The 23234-nt window shown below is 42.3% G+C and overlaps 2 protein-coding genes across 4 annotated transcripts; both read left to right on the top strand.

Annotated features, from left to right (window-relative positions):
• The first annotated feature begins 18 nt into the window (after window positions 1-18).
• LOC110986644 (uncharacterized) lies at window positions 19-2932 on the top strand. 2 transcript variants are annotated; one of them, XM_022248676.2, is made up of 2 exons: window positions 19-153; window positions 550-2932. In XM_022248676.2, the coding sequence occupies exon 2, from the start codon at window positions 572-574 to the stop codon at window positions 1718-1720; it is 1149 nt and encodes a 382-aa protein (XP_022104368.2). In that variant the 5' UTR covers window positions 19-153; window positions 550-571; the 3' UTR covers window positions 1721-2932. The 2 variants fall into 2 exon arrangements, with proteins under 2 accessions (XP_022104368.2, XP_086993869.1); XM_087137743.1 differs by lacking the exon at window positions 19-153 and adding an exon at window positions 183-376.
• Window positions 2933-3457: 525 nt separating this feature from the next.
• pcif1 (PDX1 C-terminal inhibiting factor 1) lies at window positions 3458-22975 on the top strand. 2 transcript variants are annotated; one of them, XM_022248613.2, is made up of 15 exons: window positions 3458-3600; window positions 9506-9948; window positions 10413-10555; window positions 11093-11247; window positions 11907-12054; window positions 12192-12275; window positions 13004-13103; window positions 13774-13936; window positions 14622-14797; window positions 15001-15087; window positions 15325-15509; window positions 16304-16397; window positions 17232-17332; window positions 18213-18287; window positions 19630-22975. In XM_022248613.2, exons 2-15 carry the CDS (start codon window positions 9592-9594, stop codon window positions 20126-20128), a joined length of 2367 nt encoding a protein of 788 aa, XP_022104305.2. In that variant the 5' UTR covers window positions 3458-3600; window positions 9506-9591; the 3' UTR covers window positions 20129-22975. The 2 variants fall into 2 exon arrangements, with proteins under 2 accessions (XP_022104305.2, XP_022104306.2); XM_022248614.2 differs by having other exon boundaries at window positions 3469-3600; window positions 9590-9948.
• The last annotated feature ends 259 nt before the right edge of the window (window positions 22976-23234 follow it).

The following is a 23234-nucleotide window of genomic DNA, read 5'->3' as shown; positions in this document are numbered from 1 at the left end:
TTGGTTTTACATAATTCGTGTCTTAGTCCCAGACGTTCTTAGTGTTAGTTGATAACACTTTTATGCCTCCATGGGTAACCAATCTAGATAGAAATCTCAATGTACCTCTCCGACCCGGATCAGTTCCAGCTAAACTTGTCATTGTTTTCACAGGTAATACTAGGTACTTGTCTTTATCATGTATCATCATAATCCGGGAACTGAACCCAGAACTAGACTTGAACTGATATGAAAGATGCATTTATTTTTGAAAGCAAGCCAACTGCGAGTTTAAAAACTTTTCAGCTCGGTTACCATGGATCTTTTAATCTTTAACCTACATGTTTTTGAAATGACCTCTAAGACAGCCTTTTGCAGTGTTTCATCAAATACGATGGTGGATATCACCTAAAGCTGTCATAACTGTTATTTTACATCCAAACTATCCATCCCCCACATACTTGATGTAGCTCTGTGCTCCAACTCGCATTCCAAATTCAGAGAAATCCCAAATGCTGCGCAAGACCAAAGATTCTGGCATTGAACATTATCACTTATTCTTCTTTGCAGGGCCAGCCATTCAACATGTTCAATGGCAGAAACTAATCGGAAAACCTCGGGGAGACAGCGGAGAGGTCTCAGGAACAAATCGTCACAGACAATGAAGCGAAAGAAAACCCAGAAAGATCAGAAGCGAGATGACGTCTTTCCCTTTGGGGACCTCCCAGAGGAATGCAGGCTGAAAATCCTCAGCTTTTTAACGGACAAGGAAAAATGCACGGCTGCTCTGGTGTGCACATCCTGGACAAACCTGATACGAACTCCATGCCTGTGGACCAAGGCCAACTTTGTTGACTTGCTCTACCGCCAGAAGAACAAACCCTTCCCTATTCCATCACCTACCTTGGAGTGTCAGGTTCTGAAGGAGAGGGTCAAGAACTTTGTGTTCCACCTTGTCTCTCGACGAGCCCTTCTTCGCGAGCTCAAGTTTGAATTTGACCTGCACGAGGGGGATGAGATATGGCTCAAGCTGGTGGTGTACTTACTGCAGATGACACACGCCCAGGAACTCCACACCATCCAGTTCAACTGGACGTACACCCCTCATGTTCCTTGGTTCCTCAGTGGTGCTGCGGTGGATGCCAAGGAGTCTCGGGTGACATCCTTCCACAAGCTTCTCATGGTCCTCAAGGACACCAGTCGTGGAGTTCAGGGCTTCACCATGCCCTTTGACTGGTCACCCTACTCCGTCACCCTCCTGTGCCAGTTCAAGTGCATTACAACCCTAGAGCTATCCAAGTACTGGGTCTTTCATGGCCTGCCCCAAAGGCTGTTGAACAAGCTTCTCCAAGAGCTGCCCAAGCTAAGGCGATTCAAGCTGGAAGTCGCTGTACCCTTCAGGGACAGCGAGTCGTACCCTCAGTACACCATGTCATCAGGCACCCTCGAGGAGCTTGACATTGCAGCCTGCTCGGGCTTCTTCCTCTGGAGTGTCACGCTGCCCAACCTCCGACATTTTTGGGAATCCAGGACGGCCTGGAGTGGGCCCATCCTACCAAGAAAGGCACTGAAAATCCACTGTCTTTATGACGTTATGAGGCATGGGGCTCCTAAACTGAAATTTTTCAACACCTGTCCACTTTGGGAAGGTTGGAGGGGGTCTTGCCCCAGCAAATTGGAAGATGTCCTTCGTGTAACTTGCTATTGTGAGCGTCATAAAAGCAGCCCTCTCATATTCTAGTGTGAAAAAAACAATTGTCCGAATCATTTTAAAACCAGTCAAGACAAAGACAAAAGAAGGACTTTGTCCTCCCAATATACACCATTTGCATTTGCTGTAATTATTCAAAATTGTCTTATGTAGGGGTGTTTTATTCACTCTGGGTATCATTCAGCAAAGTGGTGTCACCTTTAAAACCCTCCTGACCCAGCCGTTCTTTCATTCAAAACCAATCAAGTGACATGTCATTTGTCTGTGTACTGTTGCAGGGCACATGGTTCAAGCAGTTGGAGGTCAACTACTTAATTTGTAACTTTTTGGAGGCATTTTTAATTGCCTTACACAGACTGCTGAATGAAAAACAACAGAAATTGCATCAGGGTACCTTATTCAAACCATCTGTGAAAAGCTGTCGGAGCAGATACCTGCTTTAGCTAACCTGAACAGCCCAAAATACTACAAAGTACTACTTAGTTTTAAAATGTAGAATTCAGTGCTGTCGCTTGTAAGAGGACATGACTTTATTGTCCTGTGAAGCCATAAAATACAATAGAAAAGACAATGTACCATACAGTGCTCTGGCACTATGAATGCACAACTTTATTACTCTCTCTACAAGTAACAATAGAGGGTGCCCTAGGCAGAAGTAGTAATTTGTAGCGCTACATGTAGGTCCTTCAGGCTCAGACTTCTGCTTAGTATTTTGTAGTACTGAGTACTGCAAGCCAAATTTTATGCAGAAATGTTAGTGTACAGAGTTATGATGGGTCAATATGTATTTACCAAAGGGCATTTCAATCCAAAGGATGGTTATATGATATTATTACTTAATATTCAGGTATGTACGTTACAAGCATTTTAGATGATCGTGAATTGGCAATAACATTGCTACCCACAACTAGCACTTTTTTGTCTCGGTCCAAACTCAGTGACTCAGACTCACTTGTTCCACTATTTAACCTATTTTATATTTGTACAAACACTTCTTGTCTGACTGTAGAACAAGGATACATGTTGGACATGTTATCATGCATGGTGTACTTGAATCTCTCTTAAAATCACTATGTTCTGCTTATATGTGCTGGACGTGCATATCAAGTACTGTGATAAATAACTGTATTGCAGTCAGTGATGTTGTCTCTTTTTTATTGAAATTTGTGCTGTGGTTAAGAGTACCTCTCTTAAATGTGGATTTGTATAAATTGATGTAAATAAATGGCAAAATATACTTGGCTTTTGTGTGGACTGTGGCATTATTTCCTTGTTTGGCCCAGTTTTGTCTGCGTGCCTTTAGCAGTGTTTTTGTGACATTTTCTTGTCCTGTGCCTGAATTCTGTTCAGTGCTGTATTAATGTACTTAATAATGAATGGAGGGGTGATTGTTGTTCATTCACATTTGGTGGTTTTTGTTTGTTAGTTTTTTGTTTTTTTTTTGTCTTTTTGGGGGTGAGGGGGTTGTTTTGGTTGGATTTGGTTTCGGTTTTGCTTGTAATAAATGGTAAGGTTTAGCAGTATATGTATTTGATGTAAAAAACCAAAAGTGGATGTCCTTTTTACCCCTTTTGTTAAACAGATCCCCCCCCCTTCGGGGTAACCCCCTTTTGTAGGTAGTCCCAAAAGACCATCCCAATCGTGGGATTATTGTGGTAATATTTTGGCTCAGCTCGCTCTACCACTATAAAGAGGACACGAGGTTGAAAACAATTCCCTGGAACGAGCTTGAGAGACTGGTATGCGGCAATTGGTATAGGGCGCATGCAATGTAGTACATGCATAAATTCACGACGTGGAGTTCGGGCACCACAAAAATGGCGTCCAAAACTCGTCGCTGTTTCTAGGAAATTGTCCGTTGATTTTTCATCAATTGGTCGACTTTGCACCGCAAGTTGTTGGTCTTTGAGGTAAAATACTTAATTTACATATGTCATAGGTCAGTATGTATTATGACGTATTTGTCAGAATGGTGCATGGAAAGATCAAAATGCATTTTTAAAAAGGTTCGATTTTTTGTTTTCAATATCGTAACTGGTGAAGCACGCATTAACATGTACTGGGTGAGTGTGTGAATATGGGATCAGGTCAACTCGGACCCAAACCAACTCTGACCCAAACCAACTCTGACCCATTCCAACTCGGACCCATGCCATCTCGGACCCAGGACCAAATCGGACCCACGCCAACTCGGACCCACAACCAGCTCTGACCCACGCCAGCTCTGACCCACGCCAACTCGGACCCACGCCACTTCGGACCCACCTCGAGTCAACTCGGACCCACTGAGTCTTATGGTTGTATTACACCAAGTACGCGCCCGTAGACGGAATAGCACCGACTCTTGAACCTCGCGAAGAGGTTGGCCTCCATTTTTTTTGCTGGAAATTCAGGATTATTTTTTCTGCCAGAAATTCAAGATTATGGCCAGATCGATCACTTTTCGTTTCAATTCTATGAACTTTTTTATTCGCCTTTTCCCGAAGATACCCCCTAATATTAGTAAAACTATGCGCTCATGTGAATGTAGCTGCCTGCCTCTATCCAAAATAGGCCCGCATTGTGGGGCTTTTTGTGAAAGAAATACTCTGAACCGGAAACTATCAATTCCAAATTCGGGATTTATATAAATAATTCTATGATCCCTCGTAATTATGGCTCGTCTCATTGTAAAATATAAGAAACCGTGAGATCACAAAATATTACTAATGAGCTCGCGAGCAGACATACGACGCTTCGAAACCGTCTCCAAGTTTAAGCCAATGGGAAATATTCAACATTTTTATTTTAAAATGATTTGATTTGTGTTGTTCGAAATTACCAACCTATTTGCATTATTTGGACAGTCAGTCTAGGCCTGTATGGATGAATTCTTCCATCTGCCTAAATCTTGCCGGTATGGGAGGGGGGAGGAATGGGGCAAGATGGAGGTGTAAGACTTGCTAGGCAAAAAAAATTGAAAAGTGAGGTGGGGGATAACACCATCAGACACTATACAAGGTCAGTGTTTGTGACATTGATGTATATCTGCAGTATCTGTTTTACGTATGCAGCATCTCTTATGTACATCAGAAGGGCCTATCTGTGGCTTTTTATTGCAACAAAAACTTTGGGGGCTGTTTGGTGAAAGTTCATTCGATTTCTGTTGGTGATCTGGAGTGCCAAAAAAACTTCGGAGAAAGGGCGTCAATGATTTGGTACTGTCAATCACACTCCAAAAGCTGCTCCCATTGGTTGTCCCAAGCTCCCACTCCCCGACTAGGTTTCAAGAATGGAAGGTGACAAAATCAGTCTTTGTGGTCAATCAGAAGCTAATACCTGATAAAGATTCCAGATTACAAGCGGCAAATAAGACATCAAAGGAAATGTGCCTCTATAAAAATATGACGCTCGTCGGTTACTTATCACTTGTTCCAAGACATCACTGATGTGTAAGGACACAATACTGGCTAACAAAAATGGGACACATAGGTAAAAATTCAATCTAGTGAAAGGTGTTTAATTTACTTTTAAATTATGACAATGGACCACCCTCTATCAGAAAATAGCAATGGGAAGATAATTGGCCCAAGAAATTTTCTTCCATGCAGTGCTTTCTGTAGAGGGGGGCCTCATAAGTTAACGTTGGTTACGGTGTCCACTTTGCAGTCAACCATGCAATAATAAAAGTCAAAGAAAAACAATGTGGAGTTGTATTGTTGTGGTTAAGCTTTTCCTCCTTTCTGAAAGTCATCTTTAAAAAAAATGTTAATTGTTAACATTAACAAGTGTACTTTTTCACACACAACAATTTTAAATGATTTGCAGTTTGATGATTTGAGGAAAACAGCTGGTTGCAAAGCTTGCAAGTACTTCAAAGAGGACATTATCATTGACAACCAAAGAACAGATTCCCTCAATTTCAAAGATCTTTGTCCTGTAGTTTAACGTTAGTTACAAAAATGACACGGACACCAAAAATTTCGAATCAAAGCTAACATTTCATGTGACAAGTTTATTATGACTTGCTTTTCTGGAGCCCTCAAGGTAGTTGCCTCACCTTCAGAAAATTGCCTATGTTACTATGTGCAGGTGTTAATACATGCACATGCTTTTTCATTTCTTGGGAGCATCTCTGTGATCTACATATCTGATAAGCCACTTCAGCCTATTTTTAGATGCCCTATATGCATGCAAGAAGGTTGCACTTGAGCTTCACAGAAGTTGAAATCTTTGACATTGTGAACTTAAGTACATGTATGTATATTTAAATGTGCACCATTTGCAACATTAAACAATTCTGAGGAACAAGTAAATTGAGTCAATGACTATTTTATTTTTCATTCTAATCTTGTTTCTTAAAAACTGTATTTCATTGTGGAGGCTATACACTGACGATCCCATCTGAAGAACATGGCACACCTCATTAAATGAATTTCATTGAATTTATTCAGTTCGTGCCACCTGGGTGACTCATCTTTGCTGAAAAACTGATGAACTTTTGACTACAGACCTTAGACAAACCTCTGATGACATACTTAGACAAAACTACTTTTGGCAATAAACGTTTAAAAATACTTATTAGCATAGACGCTGTATAGTGCATTAATTTTACCTACTTCTTTGGTGTCCAAGTGAAAGTAACGCAAAGATGGATCTGGAATAAGTGAACTTGGATTAACAACCCACAGAATGAATTTCCTGTTAATGGTCAGATCTTTTTCCCAAACAAAACTTTGCTTATTTTTATTTGGACGATCCATGCAGTATATAACTGCCAGTTCATCACTAATGATGCGCTTGATGGCACCTGGATACCATGCATCCTCAAATGCGACTACAACTATATCCCCTGCAGTGAGCTGGCGATCGGCAGGCTCTTGTGGGGTCCTGAAATTACAGAAATGGCAACAGGAATGGTTGAAATCGAATAATCTTTGATTTAATTACTACTAAAGCTTCTTTCACAAGGACATGTGAATCTACAATAATCTGATCCAACCATTGAATCTTTTTCTCCTTTCTGGCTTCTGAAATAAGATAGAAGAAAAATAAAATTTAAATAGAACAATTTTTTAACATAACCGGCAGTGGCTTGATTTGTAGAAACATAAAAAAACTCTAACAAGACCCCAGGGGTTCCACAAAGGCAAGTTCCCCTATCTGTGTAAACATCACTTGCCTACGTGTTACATCAACTTCGCTCCATTTACTTTTAATTCACTGCGAACTTGCCCCCATACTATTGGATGACAAATGGGGCGAATTTTAATACGAATGGGGCGAAGTCGAAAGTGCCGGTGTGTAACAAACGTGAAACACTGATGATTTCGTGAACTTGGCAAGGCTATTCTTTAAGTTTGTTCATTTTTGTGATGGACTTTAGCTTAAAAAGTGTAAATTATTTGTCGTTTTGCAATTTCAAGAGGGACTTCAGATGTTTACTATTTTTTTCTTCCGTTCGTTAAACATGGACACGATTCACACGAAACCATCCAAGCGGTCCGCTACAAAGCCCAAAAATCACCCATTGACTATCCATTAAAATCTTCCCTTTTACAATGCCATCTGACCTCTTTTCACAAAAAAATACAGAAAATAAAATCTATTTAAGTTGATACAAACCTTTTGGCTGCTCTTTTTCCGGATATTGGCTGCTCTTTTCCTGATTGTTGGAGGGAAAGCTGTCGCGCGCAGCAACTTTCTGCGTTCGTGACAAAGAGATGCGAAAGCGGCGCGCGGTGGACACGGTGCTTAAAATAGCTTTATCTCGGAAAAGACGTAATCGAGCCTAAAACAATTGACCTTCAGGTCATCCATGCAGGGTACCATTGCACGTGTACGACCATTAGTCAGACTGCGTTGATCACCAGTTAAAACATGTGGACATTTTACGTTAGTTACAAAGTGGACACGAAAATTATAGCGATCGATGTGTTGATGTTTTCTCATCCTCGAGGGTAATTATGGTCTAGCACACATTTTACACGATGTTTATTAAGCTCATTTCGAATAAAAATGGCTTTTACAGGTAAGGGTGAGGCTTGTAAATGATGATTCTGGCCCTTTTCGTCATGGTATGGTGTGGTGGACACGATGTGAAACGAACGTTAACGCAGGTTCAGCTGCCATTTTGGAGCGTGGATTTATTTATTTTTTTTTTGTAAAGGGCCAAAATAATACTTCATTGCTTTACTCAAAAAATATGACCATTGTGATAAAATACGTGAGCTATAAGTAAAGCAGTTGAGCTCATTAAATTTTGTTCAAGCAAAATTATAGACTCGCATTTACACTGAATTATTTATCTTTATTTATCTCTCAAATACATGTACAACTATAATCTCAAGCAAACATAGCTTGAAAATGGTTACATCATCTGATAAATTAAAGTTCATTTTTTGCATCATGAAAGTTGGCCAGTATTGTGACCTTACACTGATATCAAATCTAGTCCTGTACGGTTTTCAACCACCATGCCTGTTAAAACTTGAAAACGGAGAAATTCTGGGAAGCCTGTGCCACTGTTTCCCTGCATAACGTGTAGAGAGGACATTACATCTTGGCAGCATGCAGTGCCAAAGTGTCATTTACAAAATGCTAAAATGTAAAAGTGGACAAAATAAAACAAGTTTCAACAAATTAATCACACTCCTGGGGTTGGGTCCAAGTTGACTCAGGGTGGGTCCGAGTTAGTGTTGGGCCGAGTTGGTTGTGGGTCGGAGTTGGTCGTGGGTCCGTGTTGGCATTGGTCCGAGTTGGCATGGGTCCGAGTTGGTTTGGGTCCGAGTTGACTCGAAACCGTGTAAATCATTCGTGCCTAGCATGCCCAGTTTAAAATGGGATTTTCGGATCCCTCACAAGTTACTACGTGTATAACTAGGATAAGCAGAAAATACCCAAAGAACAAGATAAGCAGGAAAGAGTAAAGACGTCCTCTGCTCTGGTCATGCTGGTCATGGAGGTAGAAATTTGCTTGAAATACATATCCCATGGGGTCGACGTCTGCCCTGCTCCCACAAACCTCACAGAAAATGAGCATTTTTTGCCATAGGCTCTGCATGAGGTTTAACACGGCACAAACAGGGATATTCATTCTAGTTGTGTACCCATAGAAATGCTGCTCCATTTCCCCCAGACAAGAGTTCTGTGTAAAATAACTTGCATACCTTCGTTCTGAGTACCAAGAAAGAAACCGGGCCCAAACCATGCCGTATTAAATAAACGCATTCTTGAAAACAAGGAATGTACCTAAATCAATCTTATCTGCTTTGTTTTTGCTACTTACCTCATCAGTTTAATGTGCTAAGTCCTCCACATGGCCACCATTCCTGTCAATGCACATCTGACATCTTCGTTACATGTCCCATACTGCTCGTCTGATCATTTTAAGATCTTGACTCCTGAACATTAATTGAGGGTGTAGTGAAAATTTGGTTCTGCAGGTAACGCCATAAAAAGAAAACGCCTAGACCCCACATGTTGACCTTTGTTAGCAGTAGGCAACTTCTCACAGTTCTTAAAGAAAAGGCATTTGGTATTCTGCACACTTACATGGTCTGTCTAGCCTTGTTAATCACATATGCAAACTTGTCACAGTGCCGATTTCAGTACCCTTAACACTGGTCTAGTTTGTTCACTCATCTGTGTCAATAACATCACAAGCTGTATACCATTGCAAAGAGGACATTCTGCCCTTTGTTGAGATATGTTTCGCTTTCCCATATATAGAGTAGTTTTGCTATTACAGTAATTTTTATCTCGGTATACTTTTTATGTGGTCACCCTGTGTATGGATTGTACTTAAACTCTTCAACTTTGATTTTTCTATTTCAGTGATTGGATCATGTGTATACCTCAGTGTACCATCAGACACTTTATAGTGTAAATTCTGGGTTGCTGCCTGACTTTCCTTTGCAGTCATGGAAAGTACCCAGCTCCAGATGTCCAACAAAAAGGGCACGGCCCCGCTGCACAACTCGGCCGCTTCGCCCCAGGCAGGCCAGGCAGTCCCCAACCCCAGCCTGCAGCAGCTCAAGGCCCCTATCTCCCAGAGCCCTGCCCCAACTAACCACGCCCACCGCCACGGCCCCATGTCCACGCCGTCGCCCCAGATGCCACAGAGCCCCGATCCCGTTCATGACCTCCCCCATGAGCTCCTGCAGGCAGGCTGGCGACAGTTCTGGAGCAAGCGAGAGCAGCGCAACTATTACTTCAACAAGTTCACGCAGCAGTCCTTGTGGGAGATGCCTACACTAGGGGACAGGGGAACATCAAGGGTGAGAAAGAAGAAAGCTATGTACTTGGATTTATAAATTCTGTCACAGATTTTATGAACAACAATTCCCTCAGCTGTCAAAGTGTGATAAACTCCAACTTGGAAAGAATTCTTGTTACAAAGATCTCAACATTGTCGTTAACTCTAACCCCCTAGGCTCCTGCACTAGAAAGCATACTGAACCTCACAAAATCCAACAGGTTCATGTACTTGTCTATGTACTTGTACATGCTGGTCTCTGCACCAAACCTGCCAAAACCACACAAAGCCTGCTGTTGGAGTATGGAAGGGTTGAGGTAGTTAGGGTTAAAGAAAAACTGTCAAAATCCAAAAACAAGCACCTCTATCTGATTGTGTCAAGCAGAAGATTTTATTTGGATGCCGTGGAGTTTGTATGATTCAGCAACACATCTGATAGAGTGACATGTGAAACTTCTTCATATTTTCAAACATTATTGCCTGTAGCACGACCCTCTTGGCATCCAGACAGACCACAGTGGGGCACACCCACACCCAGGCTTGCCTTCCCCGCTGGTCATGATGCAACGGAAACACTCGATAGAGGAGTCCCCAGTCAGCCCGACCATCAAAATGGCTGACCTCAAAGGGTAAGTGACCAATCAGAGTTCACAGCTAAAAGTCTTCATCCTAAACCCTCTTGTCAATTCTGCAAGATAACTTTTTGACTCTCCTGAAATCCACATGTTTTTAGTTGGGCTGTGTATTCCTATAACTCTAAAAATGCTACAAAATCTGCCATGGAAGTTTGCTGGGTTGTGACAATTTTCCTCGGCATCTTTGTCAAGAACCTTCTTGCATTTGCCAAATTCACTCACTGTGCAGCAATCAATGCACTTTTTCTTTAGCAAAACTCAAAGGACATCAAGCCTTATGTTGATGTAAATGTGATTGGATTCTGCTCTTCAGTAATACATTTATCTTCCAATTCACACAAGTGGAATTTAAAGGATCTAGGAATGTCGGAATATAAAGAAGTTACCGATTAAGTAGACTGCAGTATCATTTGTCACCGAGTGTTTGACAGACCAAGCCAAATAAGTAAATTTTTTTTAGGGAAAATGACAAAACCTCTGGGTTTTTAATTGAAAAAAAGTATTTTGACATTCTGTGTTTTGTCTCCACAGTCCATTCTGGGACTTTACGGTAAACACCAATGCCATCATCTTTGAGAGGTACCCCAGCAGGCTTCCCCCACCCCACAACGACATCGAGCAGCTAAGGAGCAACCTGGTGGATAGACTACGCTCCCAATACAACGAACTCTGTCAGCAGCGGGAAGGTAAGGGCAAAGTGATAGGATGATAGGTACGGTATTCACTTGGATACTAACCTCAGCTGTCGTGTGCCAGATACTCTTGAAAGGAGAGTGTAAGAATGCTGAGTAAATGGACTCAGCAATAACTCGGGAACATCTCTGCTTCTCTCCCATGAGGGCAGTATGCCAAGGCAGGAATCTTATGAAGAGCAAACGAGTAACCCAACTCCCTGTTAGAACTAAGCACTCGCAAGAAAGCTCAATTCCATATTTCCTAAACAAAGTTCAAGATGTTTAAATGCTGGATTGATGTGATACCATCGTCTCTAATCTGATACGTTGCCCTTCCTGTGCCCCTCTGTTGCACAACCCTTTGCTGGTCATGGTGGTATTTGTGGTCATGGTGGTGTTTGTGGTCATGGTGGTGTTTGTATGGGAATTTTTATACTTGGTGCACTTTTTAAAGTACTTCATAGTATTTCAATTTCATGTCAGTTTGAATTTTTCGAAATACTTTTTTCTTGGGATTTGACCCATAGGCCATGATGTGAGATTTAGACGTGAAATGATGGTGCTGGGCACTGTTCGTGGGAAATGTTCATGTTACTCTTCTGATTTGAACAGCGTGCTGTTTCTCAGTTTGTCATCAAAGACACTCTGGTGTTTCTCTTTCTTGCTACCAGGAATCCGTGCCCCGAAGGAGTCTTTCAACCGTTGGCTGCTGGAGAGAAAGGTCATCGACAAGGGATGCGATCCCATGTTGCCTAGCAACTGTTCTCCAGAGGTGTCTACCTCCATGAAGCGGGAGATAATGAGCGACATCCCCATCAGGTATTTGGCCTCTGGCTTTTGAGCTGTGTCCGTTCTGAAAGATCTTGTGCATCAACATTTCCTTTACATTCGAGCCCGTGGGAAATCTTCTAGTTTGGTATTCACGCAGAAACATTGGTTGATTCCTTTTTGGAAAGGTTGCACAGACCCAAGATGTTTATGGAGGCCAAGAAATTGCTGTACAACTATGCAGAGGCTGCCAAGAAGTTGATAGAATCTAGGTAAGTAAGTCAAATTTAAGCTCAGAGCACAACATCAGGGCTACATATTTAATGCAGAAGCAGTTTCAATGACCGGTGATGGACACAGTACAGGAAATTTTGAGATGCACGGTGGCAGCAAACATGCGGTTCTCAAGTGACCAGTCCATTATTGCTTGCGATACGCTTGAGCCAATGGGGGCGTGCACAAGATGATATGTGAGCCTGGGTACATGTGTGCCTGGCGACGTGATGGGTCTGGAAGTCGTCCACTTGAATGAACTCTTCCTCTGCGGGACAATGTGAGTTCCCTTCGGAATTTTGCCGTGTTCACAATAGGAAGAGGCCAACCCTGAGTAAAGCTTGCAAGGGCATTGACGTTGTTAAAGGATCAGATGTTATGCCCAGTAGGAACAATGTTCCCTTTGGAATATTCAATAGACCTTACACGTAAAGTAACATCCAGCTTTGTTCCCATGGGGTTCAATGAATCGCAGCCCACCTCTCAGCCATAGGAAAGCCCAACCTTGGGCTTTGTCATAAGTTTTGAATTTTGAAAGTTAGAGACAGCCCCTCCGAGAGTTTATTTCTCTTCACTGATGCTGGCCAATGTGGATGGCCTACTGTCATCGCCATTTTACTGAAATGCTGCAACATGTTGGCGACACTTGGCCCAACACTTATCCGCTCCAGCCGATCTTGTCCAAGCATGGTATCCTAACATTCCACATGTCGATTACGTCTCACAGGAGAGCCACCCCAGAGAGTCGTAAGATCATCAAGTGGAACGTGGACGAGATGTTCCGATGGCTGAGAACGGGGCCCAACTGTACCATTGACGAATTCATGGTAAGGATAGCCATGCCTTGCGGGAAAGTTCAAGATTGTAGACAAGTTCAAACCTAAAGCCAGTTCACATTCCCCAAAATCTGAACATTGAGATAAGGCAGCAATCGAGTCATTGGCCCTTTGCGCTGCTGAGTTGAAAACGAGGCTACACTGGCAAGCTGCGGTATTCGAAAGGATTCTCAAGTGATAAGTTGGCAACCTACACGGTAACCATTCCAAAGACTGCTGGTTTTGCAAGTATAACCTCGTTTCTGGTCGGGTGAGAAGGTTCCTTGCCAATAAGCCAGTATCTAATAGTTCATGTGAGCCTGCGTGGCACTAATGAACATACAGTCAAGATGGTGGCAGTGTTGCAAACCTAAAAATCAGCACTGGAGGAACCCTCAGAAAGGATTGTGCATTTGCTAGATTTCTGAGAGGGTGTTTCTGAATTTGAGACTTTTCTTCCGATGTTGTTATCGAAACTCCTTAAGACTGTCAAAGGACCAACACAGGACCTCCGGTCACAAGCCATTTAATGGAACTGCGATAACAGCACTCCCTTCTCATTTTTTACCGCGTCACTTTTTACCCGGTTGCGTGCCCGGTCTGGTGATGGTCCCGACCGCAACCCCCTGTTATTCTGCTGGGATTTGTCACCTGGCAATGACACTGTGATTCCCGCCGACAGAAACGCCTGGCCCACCTCAAGGAGCAGTGCGGGCCCCATCTCAGCGCCGCCGTCTCCTCCTCCGTGGAAGGCATCTGTACCAAGATGTACCACATGTCCTGCGAGATTGTCAAGAAGCTACGAGACAAGCATTGGGAACTGCTGAAGGAACATCAGATTGAAGGTGAGGAGAAGATTCTGTTATTGCTACCCAGGTAATTCCAGAAATTAGGGGTCCATGTTTTTTCGTGTCCCTGTCACATCTGACATTTGATTTTGTAAGTTCCGAACACATTTTGTAATTTCCAAGAGTTATGTATTAACCTTAACCTTCCCCAACCACACAGAATTAAACAGTGGTAAAGTGTTGAATTCTGTGGGGATAGGTCTGGTAGGCCCATAACAGCTGACTTTTGCATTGGGTTTGGCATACCTCAGAAAAACAAAGTCCAACAGCCGCTGTGCACAAAGTCTCATATGGGTGTTTAACTTTGTGTGAATGGGAAAGGTTAGGGCCAGCAACCTTTTGGGGGGTTAGGGATAATGTAAATTACCAACCAAACAAATAGTAACAGTTTTTAAATAAATTTCAGTGATATTTCCGTGTCAAATAACAAAGGTTAGATGTAACAAGGACACAAAAATGTCAAACTTTTGGACCCTTAGTTTCTGGAATTACCCACCTGCCAGAGGTGGAAATATCACTGACTATTTGCTCTTTGGGTGAAAAGATAATCTGCCTGAATGCCTTTCTGGGAGGCACAAGTTGGTCTTAACTACTGGTTAGTCTTATTCCGATGTTGGATTTTAGATTATACATATCAGTTGTGGTAATGATAATTCCCCTAATTCCCTGCGATTTCCCCCAGAGCCCAAGCCCTTCACAAGGCCACCCCAGGACAAGAAGATGCCCTGCTATGCCGTCTTTGCCATCGTGCCCAGCCCCAGGCTGCCCTCGGTGGACATTCACGAAGAGGGGCCCACCACGTGCCTTCGCTACAAGGGCGAAATGATGAAGATCAACACAGCCTATCTCAGAAAACTGGTAAAAAAAAAAAAACTTGAAAATTTCCGAATAACTGATGCATTTTATCCCCTAATTTACACTTGTTTAAATTTGAGACTAACTTCAACTACTCACGTTGAGTGTTATGAGACTGAGTAATACAGATTTGGAATGATCCATGGATAGGCAAAGAGACCACATGGTGCTCACAGTGTTATCTTTTTTCTTGTTGCCTGCTCCAGGAATTGTTGTACAGATTGCATGCCACCGATGACAGACTCCGATATAACTTCTTGCCAAGGGTGTGGTGCTTGCTTCGTAGATATCAGGTAGGGCCATCTTCAGAATTCATTAAGACAAGGAGTCCGGCCCATGTTGTTTATATTAAACGCCGATGTTGACTTTAGTTAAACAGGCATGCAACTTTTCCTCAGATGAGCCGGTTTCCTCGTTTTTCACCGCACACTTATGCAAAGAACTTTGGAGTGGCTTACACGATCGTGAAGTTATTATCACACGATTGTGAAGTTATTATCACAGGTAACCTTTTGACCGTTTTTCTCCAGACTTTGTTTGGAGTGGGGCCGTACGAAGGTAATGGCTTCCATGGGGCGCTGCCCCTAAACGTCTTTGAGGCGCTGAACAGGAACTTTGGCGTGACCTTTGAATGTTTTGCCTCGCCTCTCAACTGCTACTTCAAACAGTTTTGCTCGGTGTTTGCCGACACCGACTGCTACTTTGGCTCCAGAGGGTAGGTGACCTGACCCGTTTGGATTTACAATCAGTTCTTCTCAATCTACGCATCTTTCCAAAAGCCAGAAGGGACCCGGCTGTTTTTTGTCTTGAGCCCCTGCAAACTTTCACCAAGTGTTACAAAAAATCCGGCAAAATATTCATTTCTAACTTGTACTTTTAATTGCAATGTCTAAAATTTAGATTTGATCTTTTTTTTACTGGCTAGTTTAATTTTTGCATCTATGATTCTTGAAAGTTTCTTATTGGTTTAGGTCGTTTTTAAATTATTAACTCTTAATTTAAATGTCACTCTGTTACGATTTAAATGATACTATTTTATGTAAAGCACTTCGAGTGTTAATTTAGGTGAATGGGTGCTATACAAACATTTTTAAGTATTTATTATTGAAGCTATAAAAACATCAAATACTTAACACTGCTGCTAAGTGAAAATACAACCCTCTTTAACCCCGTCACGGCCGGATTATTTTGACCGCGACTGCTGGGCTGTGGCATGCCCTGAATGGAGGGCTTTGTCCAGCAGCAGGCCCCATTGAACCAGCAGCTGCATGGTGAATAGACTGTATGCGTGGTATGCACTAATCCTCGCACAGCGGTGCGGTAGTAGCAGTCCTCCGTAGCCAAGGGGTTAAAAGTATTGGGGTAGATGAAGCTTATCTTGGACAACGCCAGGGTGATACTCCAACATTGGCCACACATAGGAACAGTTGGCTGTCTGTATCACATTTAGTATGCAATTAAGCCCTAAGTGCTCGTTTTTTTTCACCTCTCTGCTTTTCTCTATCGTAGTCCGTTGCTGGATTTCCACCCAGTCAGTGGATCCTTTGAGGCCAATCCACCCTTTGGTGAGGAGCTCATGGAAGCCATGGTCGCTCATTTTGAGGTACATTTTTTGGGCCAAGGCCATTGCCAGAGTCCTCCAAGTTATGAGAATGTAAACTATGCTGTAACTGTTTGTCCTGCAGATGGCTGCTTGGAGTAATGCGCTAATTGATAAAAAACGGGGGCTGTATATTTATTTGATTTATTCATATCTGATCGTCCAACAGCGCATTTGGCGCCAATTACAGGATGATAAGGAATGAAGAAGAGAAATGAAGAAATGTTCAGTTTTTAGAGGTGGGAGGAAAATCCCTGAGAAATGTTTCAGGGAAAACCCATGGACTCAGGTAGGGACTGAAAACCCAACCCACATGTGGACCGAGCCGTATTCGAACCCAAGCTTCCAGAGTTGGAAGGCAAGAAAAGAAGCACTTCACCAACCTGACTCCCTGTTGTTACGTTACCTCCTTAGACATTCTATTCTTTGATGCTGCTGCTAGTTACGTGCTAACTTCTGAAACGCTTAAATGCTTTTTTTGGCATTTTTGTATTTTGTATAAGAAACTATACCCTGGAATCTTAACATTTTTAGGTTACAAACATTTAAGAACAAGTCCAGATGTTTTTTCCCTTTTCATTTGTCGAAGCTAGATACCCTTGGGTATTAACCCAAGAGAAAACTCAAGGTCAGAGTTATCAAAATCAAGTCATTCTCAGAGCTCAGATATTTTGTCTGTGTCCAGAATCGCCAGATGAGTGTCACGCAGACATTTCTTGTAATTGACTTCGCAGGCTGTGTCCCGTACAATTTCATATCTTACAGAAGTCTGCTATAGCTAACGACATCAGGAAATAGTTATTTGCATGTGTGTCTTGTGCTTAAATCTTTGCACAGCGGCTGCTTGCCAATACAACGGATCCGCTGTCTTTCATTGTTTTCGTTCCGGAATGGAGAAACCCGCCCACTGCCGCCCTGGTCAACATGGAGCAGAGCAGGTCAGAGAAACTGGATCCATTTTTAACCGCACTGCACAACACCAAATGTGTTATGTAATACTCAGAGTGAGCAGAAGTCTAGAGAAATATTTTGCAGTCAAAATGACCCTGGTGGTGCACTCATACCCACAGTGTTGTAACAGCAGGAAGAGTTTTGTGAACCTGTCAAAGACAGCAATCGGGTTTGGAGGTGTACCAAGAAATGTACAAGTTTGGTTGTTTGGTTCATCGTGAGCCCGGTCAGGTGCACTACTGAGAATTTTGTGATTTCAACCGCCGGTCACTGCTTCACTGTGCTGTGTTTGATTGCGATCAAATAACCCCATAACCAGGCTGAGATTTGGATTCTTCTCCTGCTGTTTATAAAAAAAATTTGCCTGAAGAGAACTTTAGTAGTTACTACATTCAATGGAATTTCTGGAATGCGCCCTGACGACATGTGCATTGGTGCTTTTCAAATACCAGCTGATTAGTCTGCAGCTTGGGCTCAGTTTCACGGTGTTGCTTACTATTCAGGACATTTTTTTTGGCTAATCTTGGAACAAAACTTTGCCAAACAGTAAGCGTTTTCACAATGAACATTTTATAGTCGCTGTTGCTGTTGTTAGTAGGCAAATTGTGTGGGCTTGCATGGAGACATCCATCTCTTGTGTCACTAAGTCCGGCAAATTTTTCCTCAAAAGCTAAGCATGCCTTTTTCCAATGCTTACTGTCGTAGTCCATGATATATGCAGAGCCTCTTTAAGCATAAAATTATGTGCTTAGCAGCGCAGTGACATTGGGCCCTGGTTGCGGGATGGTGGGTCACAATTGAGTCCAGCTCTCTTAGACTCGGAGAATCTCATCTTACCATGATTTGGTTCACCCCCCTTGGGCTTAGGTTCAAGAGGAGACAGGAGATTGTGTTAGCCTACGAGCATGAGTACCGCAGCGGAAGGCAGCATTCCTGTTCAGTGTGAGTCCAAACGAGGCAACTTATTCACCTTGCTGTACAATTTCACTTGGAGCTCTTTCCTGCCGTGGTTGACCCACACCAGTGTACATTTTCAGAGCCAAGAAAAATTACTTGGACTACACAACCAGTGTCGGTCAAGTATGGTCTCAATCTTTCACTTATAAATCATTGCGTCAGTGCAAAAACATTGTATCTTGGTTTTGAGAAAAATGCATAAGTAGGTTTGCAGCCTCACGGTAAACGTTTGTGTTAAATTAAATCACAGGAAAATGGAACTTGAGGCAGATAATGTATTTACAAACACATCCCTACTCTCTATCCCTACTCTATTTTACTCTATATTCTTGTATTTTCCAAAAATTTACATTTGTTCCTCCAATTCTCTAGATCGATTTTTAATCGTAAAATTGAATGATTTGGGTTCAGTTTCAAATTGTGATCAGTTGCCATGAAAAGGGGACAAAATTCAAGACTGTTTTATATTGAATATCGGGAAAATATTAATTTCAATGAATTTTGAGATACGATGTTTTGCACAAACACAAGTATATGGCAGTATGCATTGAGCGCTGCGATACAACATTTTAGCATGAGCCCAAAGGTGTGTAACTAAGATACAATGTTTAAACATCCCCCAATTATGTCATAGTTACGCAGTATTTTTCAATGAAATTTACCTGCAACCTGAATTTAAAAAAATATACAGTAACAACAATTTTGCACTAACAAGATGAAATGAACCGTGGTCCGCCCCGTTGATAAGGTGAAACAGGTGTGGAAGTAGGTTTCTGCGATATTTACGTTTCGTACTTGTTAACCCTAACCTTCCCCAACCACACAGAATTAAACAGTAGTAAAGTGTTTAATTCTGTGGGGATAGGTCTGGTAGGCCCATAACAGCTGGCTTTTGCATTGGGTTTGGCATACCTCATAAAAACAAAGTCCAACAGCCGCTGTGCACAAAGTCCCATATGGATGTTTAACTTTGTGTGAATGGGGAAGGTTAGGGCCAGCAACCCTCGGGGGGTTAGGGTTAAGTGTCCCTATTTGGGTTTTGCCTCAGTGTGCTGCTCGTGAACCTGAAATGCAGATTCCCTGTGTAGTTGATGAAAGGATGCACATGTTGGTCTTACAGAATTATCGGAAAAGAAGGTGTTGTATCATAGCTGACTTTTAGATGAGGCCAATAGCAGTTCCAATTATTCACCTTTACTGAGCAACATGCATTTGTGTAGGAATGTAGTGGCAAAATTGACATCATGCTGGACAGCACCCTCAACGTTTCAGAGTGTGTAAGAGCTTCACTGATATTTATTCAGTATCCCGTTGATTGTCTGCACAGGGAGGAGATGAACTATCGTGCCGTCCACGGGACAGCCATCTTCTTCTTGCAGAACGAGGCAGGCCACCAGAGGTGGACCCCAACGGACGACAAGATCCAGACCCTGATGGACGCCTACCGGCCCAGTGAAGGCAAGGAGGGCCCTCCCAGGAGGAAACTGGCTAGCGAGTGGCCGGAAGTCAATCGGAGGCAGCCCCCTACAGAATCGCCCACCTACCGACCAGGAGCCCAGAAGAGGAGTATGGACTCGGAGACGGACAGTGACCCTCCGGCAAAGAAGAGAGCCAGAGAATGGAGCAGAACTGGTGACAACGGCGATCCCCCGCCGAGGCGGAACGTCAGAGATGACGGCCCCCTCGCAAGCCCTCTGGGTGGATACATTTCCGAGAAGGACAGGACCAGTAACGATCAGAGAACACAGGATGGAAACCACACAGACAAGTTCCATGGAGATCACCCAAGCAGCTCAAGACCAGGAACTGCAAGGATTGTGAAGTGAAAACCTCTCTTATCCAAAGCCTGCCATCAGCCAATGGCCACATGACGTAATGGGAGACCCAACCTCTGGGGTCTTAGTACGTAGATTTCTTTTGAACGACTCAAACGGCTCTCGGATTCTCTTTAACTTCAAGCACTCTCCTCACAGTCTCCTAGTTGTTCATCAGACAAATGAGTACGCCATGTCAGCGTGTCCTTCCTTGACATTCACATTGGGAAAGGTACCTAGTTATGAAGCAGTTGGAAATCCCAAGTTTGCCACACCATGCAGTGTAATGCAAGGGCCAAAATGCGCAAAGTGCAGTGAAAAACGTTTACTCAAATTTGGCCGGCGTCATGTTCAAAAATATTTTCTGTGTGCTGTGTTAGCGAGCACATTTTTGTTTCATCTGGTATTTGCTTAATCTTACTTGTGCGTGAGCTTAATTCAAGGAGTCATGGCTGAGATTTGCACAAACTCTGACGGGTTTAAGTGTGCACTTGCATTTTGCCAGATGCAACAAAGCACTGTCAGAATCTCGTTTGCTGGGGTCCTGCGGCCTTTTGATGAGGCTTTTCTGGCCTGTGAAACCATGCCCTGTCAAGTAGGTATTTGCTGAAGATCTCAGAAAGTAGATTGTGATCATGTTAAATGCAGACCTAGCAACCCATATTCTCCCAGAATATTCCGATAGAAATGCCAAGAGCTTGAGCCCAGTTAATCCCCATCGTTTACTTGATAAAGTGTCAATTGCCTGCTCCAAGGTTGACATTTGTAATTATGCTATGCTTTACTGACTGCAGTACTCTGAAGATATGGTTGGTGTCAAGCCTGCCACATGTTCGATATAAGTCCACAAACCGAAGAAATTCCTGAACGATTTTGGCAAGCCATGTTTTGACAGGATTTGGTTGTGAAAGCATGGACAAGAGGTACATTATGTTAGAGCGTTGTGCAGTCATTATGTCAGGTTATCTCATGATGTTGACCTTTTGCCGCTGTCCAGTGTGTACTTCTGTTGATTTGAGCCCTCGACAGTCGCGTTCATACTTGGATGTGAACGTGAACTCGAATGCGTAATGATGACATCAGGACAAGTATTCACACTGTGAATTTGCCAAAGTGAAACACTTTTCAAGTCAAGCGATTTTCGCTGCAGGTGTTTGTGGCATCAGATTCAATTTGATTTCACTTGAAATTTGAACTGTCCCCAACATCCTCATTGGTGGTAATGCAAGTCGCTCATATTCTGAAATGTTGCTGCGTAGCATACTCCCAAAAACATCAGAAACAGGAAAATTTCTGCCAGTGACTAAATTTTCCAGCTTGCAAAGGCCCTATATTTCAGCATCCTGAACTTATTTAGATTTCCTGTCAGTATTTTGCAAGGGCCAACACAATCCAACAACATAAAGTAGTAAACCCTGATGAATTTGGATTTTGTTGGACTGGTGTTTTTTGTTTATTTAGCATGTGTACATAAAATTTTGTTTATTCAATTACGCAAAGTATATTTGGAGAAATTTGCAAGTGTTGTAAATTCCCACTTCAGGTTTTGTAAATAATGCACTGGGAGTGTTTTCTCTGCGTCTGAAAAATTTTCAGAACAAGAAGCACGAGTTTCAAGCAAAACATGAGCAAGGAAGTACTTGCGAATTTCGCGTGAGACACCTGCTAACCATTGCTCACCCAAGCTGTGGTGGGTCCCTCCAAAGAATGATTGGTTGTACCCATTCTGGTGAAAAATTGCCAGACATACATTGTACATGCTCACTGGACAAACAATAGTTTGAGTGGGCTACACAGCCGCTAATGTTCCTGCAGCTTTTTTTTATTGGAGTCGTACAACCAGGGAGTAGCTTGCAGAGTTCCACTGCCCAGTGTCATTAAGAATATTTGTTGTTTCTCTCGTGCAAAGTAGGTACACGTTCCCAAGAATGTTTACCTATGGGCACTCACATTATAGGTGGAGTCATACTTAGTTCGAAAGCACTCAGAGACTCCAAATGGTGGCATACATGTAAGATCAAATATACATGTTGGGAATTCACAGAAAGTTGAACCCACACAACCCTACTAGGCTTCACTGCTCATGTATCGCGACGTCAAATTTGTCTTGCTCTTGCCCGAAGTACAAGTGCGAACCAGGTTTGACCATATAGCAGACTGCACTTTTTTTTTCTAGCAAAGTGCTCTCCAAAATAAGAACAGGTGTGGTCCGAGTTCTGAGACACATGTCCTACCTTCCTTTTACTGTATATTCGGATAATATTAGATCGTATTTCATCATTGGGAAAATTTTCTTTCTTAGAAAAACGATGCACGGAAAGTAAAGATACTTCTACATTTTTTTTCTCTCTCTCAGCTTGCTGATTTCAATCTTTGGTTTTTAACTGGCACAGTTTTTGCTTTTGTTTTTTCCAGAAAATGCCTGCCCCTGAACCAAACAATAATCAGTTGGAAGTAAAATAGTTGGATGTTCTGGTGTTAATGCCATCTTGTGTAAGTGGTTCTGTTTTAATCTTGCATAAAATAAGAGTGCATTTAAGTCAACATTTTAGCTGGAATTGTGTAAATATTGTACATAAACCCCAAGAGAATGTATTTAAAATATAAAAATTTTCCCATAGCCCAAGGTCATCTGGTGTAAGAACTCACTCTGAACTGATTTTCAGCTTTAATTTTATGCCGAAGGAATCCTTTTACAAAATGACGGAAAAAAAATCTTAAATTTTTGTGAGGACAAATCAAAGGAGAGAAATTTCCCAATTTTAGATTAACTGTATGGTGTTTTTACATTGAAAAAGTCATTCCCAAGGATCAAATTAATTGCCTGAATAAATTTTTAACTTTTTTTTAATTTGTGTACATTGGTTTTTTTATGGTTTAATCTGTAACAAGTCGAGTTTGTAGCTGTGAATGTGTTGTAAGACGAGCAGAACTGATCAGTTGTATTAAACAGCAGTGTCACAGTGCTCAGGTTTACCGAATTATAAGATGGGGTGCTAATGCAAGAATCGAGCTGAAGTACCCAGATTGCATAGACTGAGGCCTATGAATGAGCAGGAGTATATATGTTCACTAAGATCCGCAAAAGTCCTGAGTCTGAATCTTGTTTTTTAATCTT

The sequence above is a fragment of the Acanthaster planci genome, linkage group LG06 (genome assembly GCF_054643075.1).
Source record: "Acanthaster planci isolate LZ-2023a linkage group LG06, COTS_SCS, whole genome shotgun sequence".
Lineage (NCBI taxonomy): Eukaryota > Metazoa > Echinodermata > Asteroidea > Valvatida > Acanthasteridae > Acanthaster > Acanthaster planci.
This window is presented reverse-complemented; position numbering and strand designations above follow the sequence as displayed.

Excerpts from the sequence above, each read along its gene's own strand:
- pcif1 (XM_022248613.2), top strand. The coding sequence starts at position 9,592 with ATGGAAAGTACCCAGCTCCAGATGTCCAACAAAAAGGGCACGGCCCCG. Across the intron at positions 12,276-13,003 it reads AAGAAGTTGATAGAATCTAG|GAGAGCCACCCCAGAGAGTC; the intron begins GTAAGTAAGTCA and ends TACGTCTCACAG. Across the intron at positions 15,088-15,324 it reads GCTTGCTTCGTAGATATCAG|ACTTTGTTTGGAGTGGGGCC; the intron begins GTAGGGCCATCT and ends GTTTTTCTCCAG.
- LOC110986644 (XM_022248676.2), top strand. The coding sequence starts at position 572 with ATGGCAGAAACTAATCGGAAAACCTCGGGGAGACAGCGGAGAGGTCTC.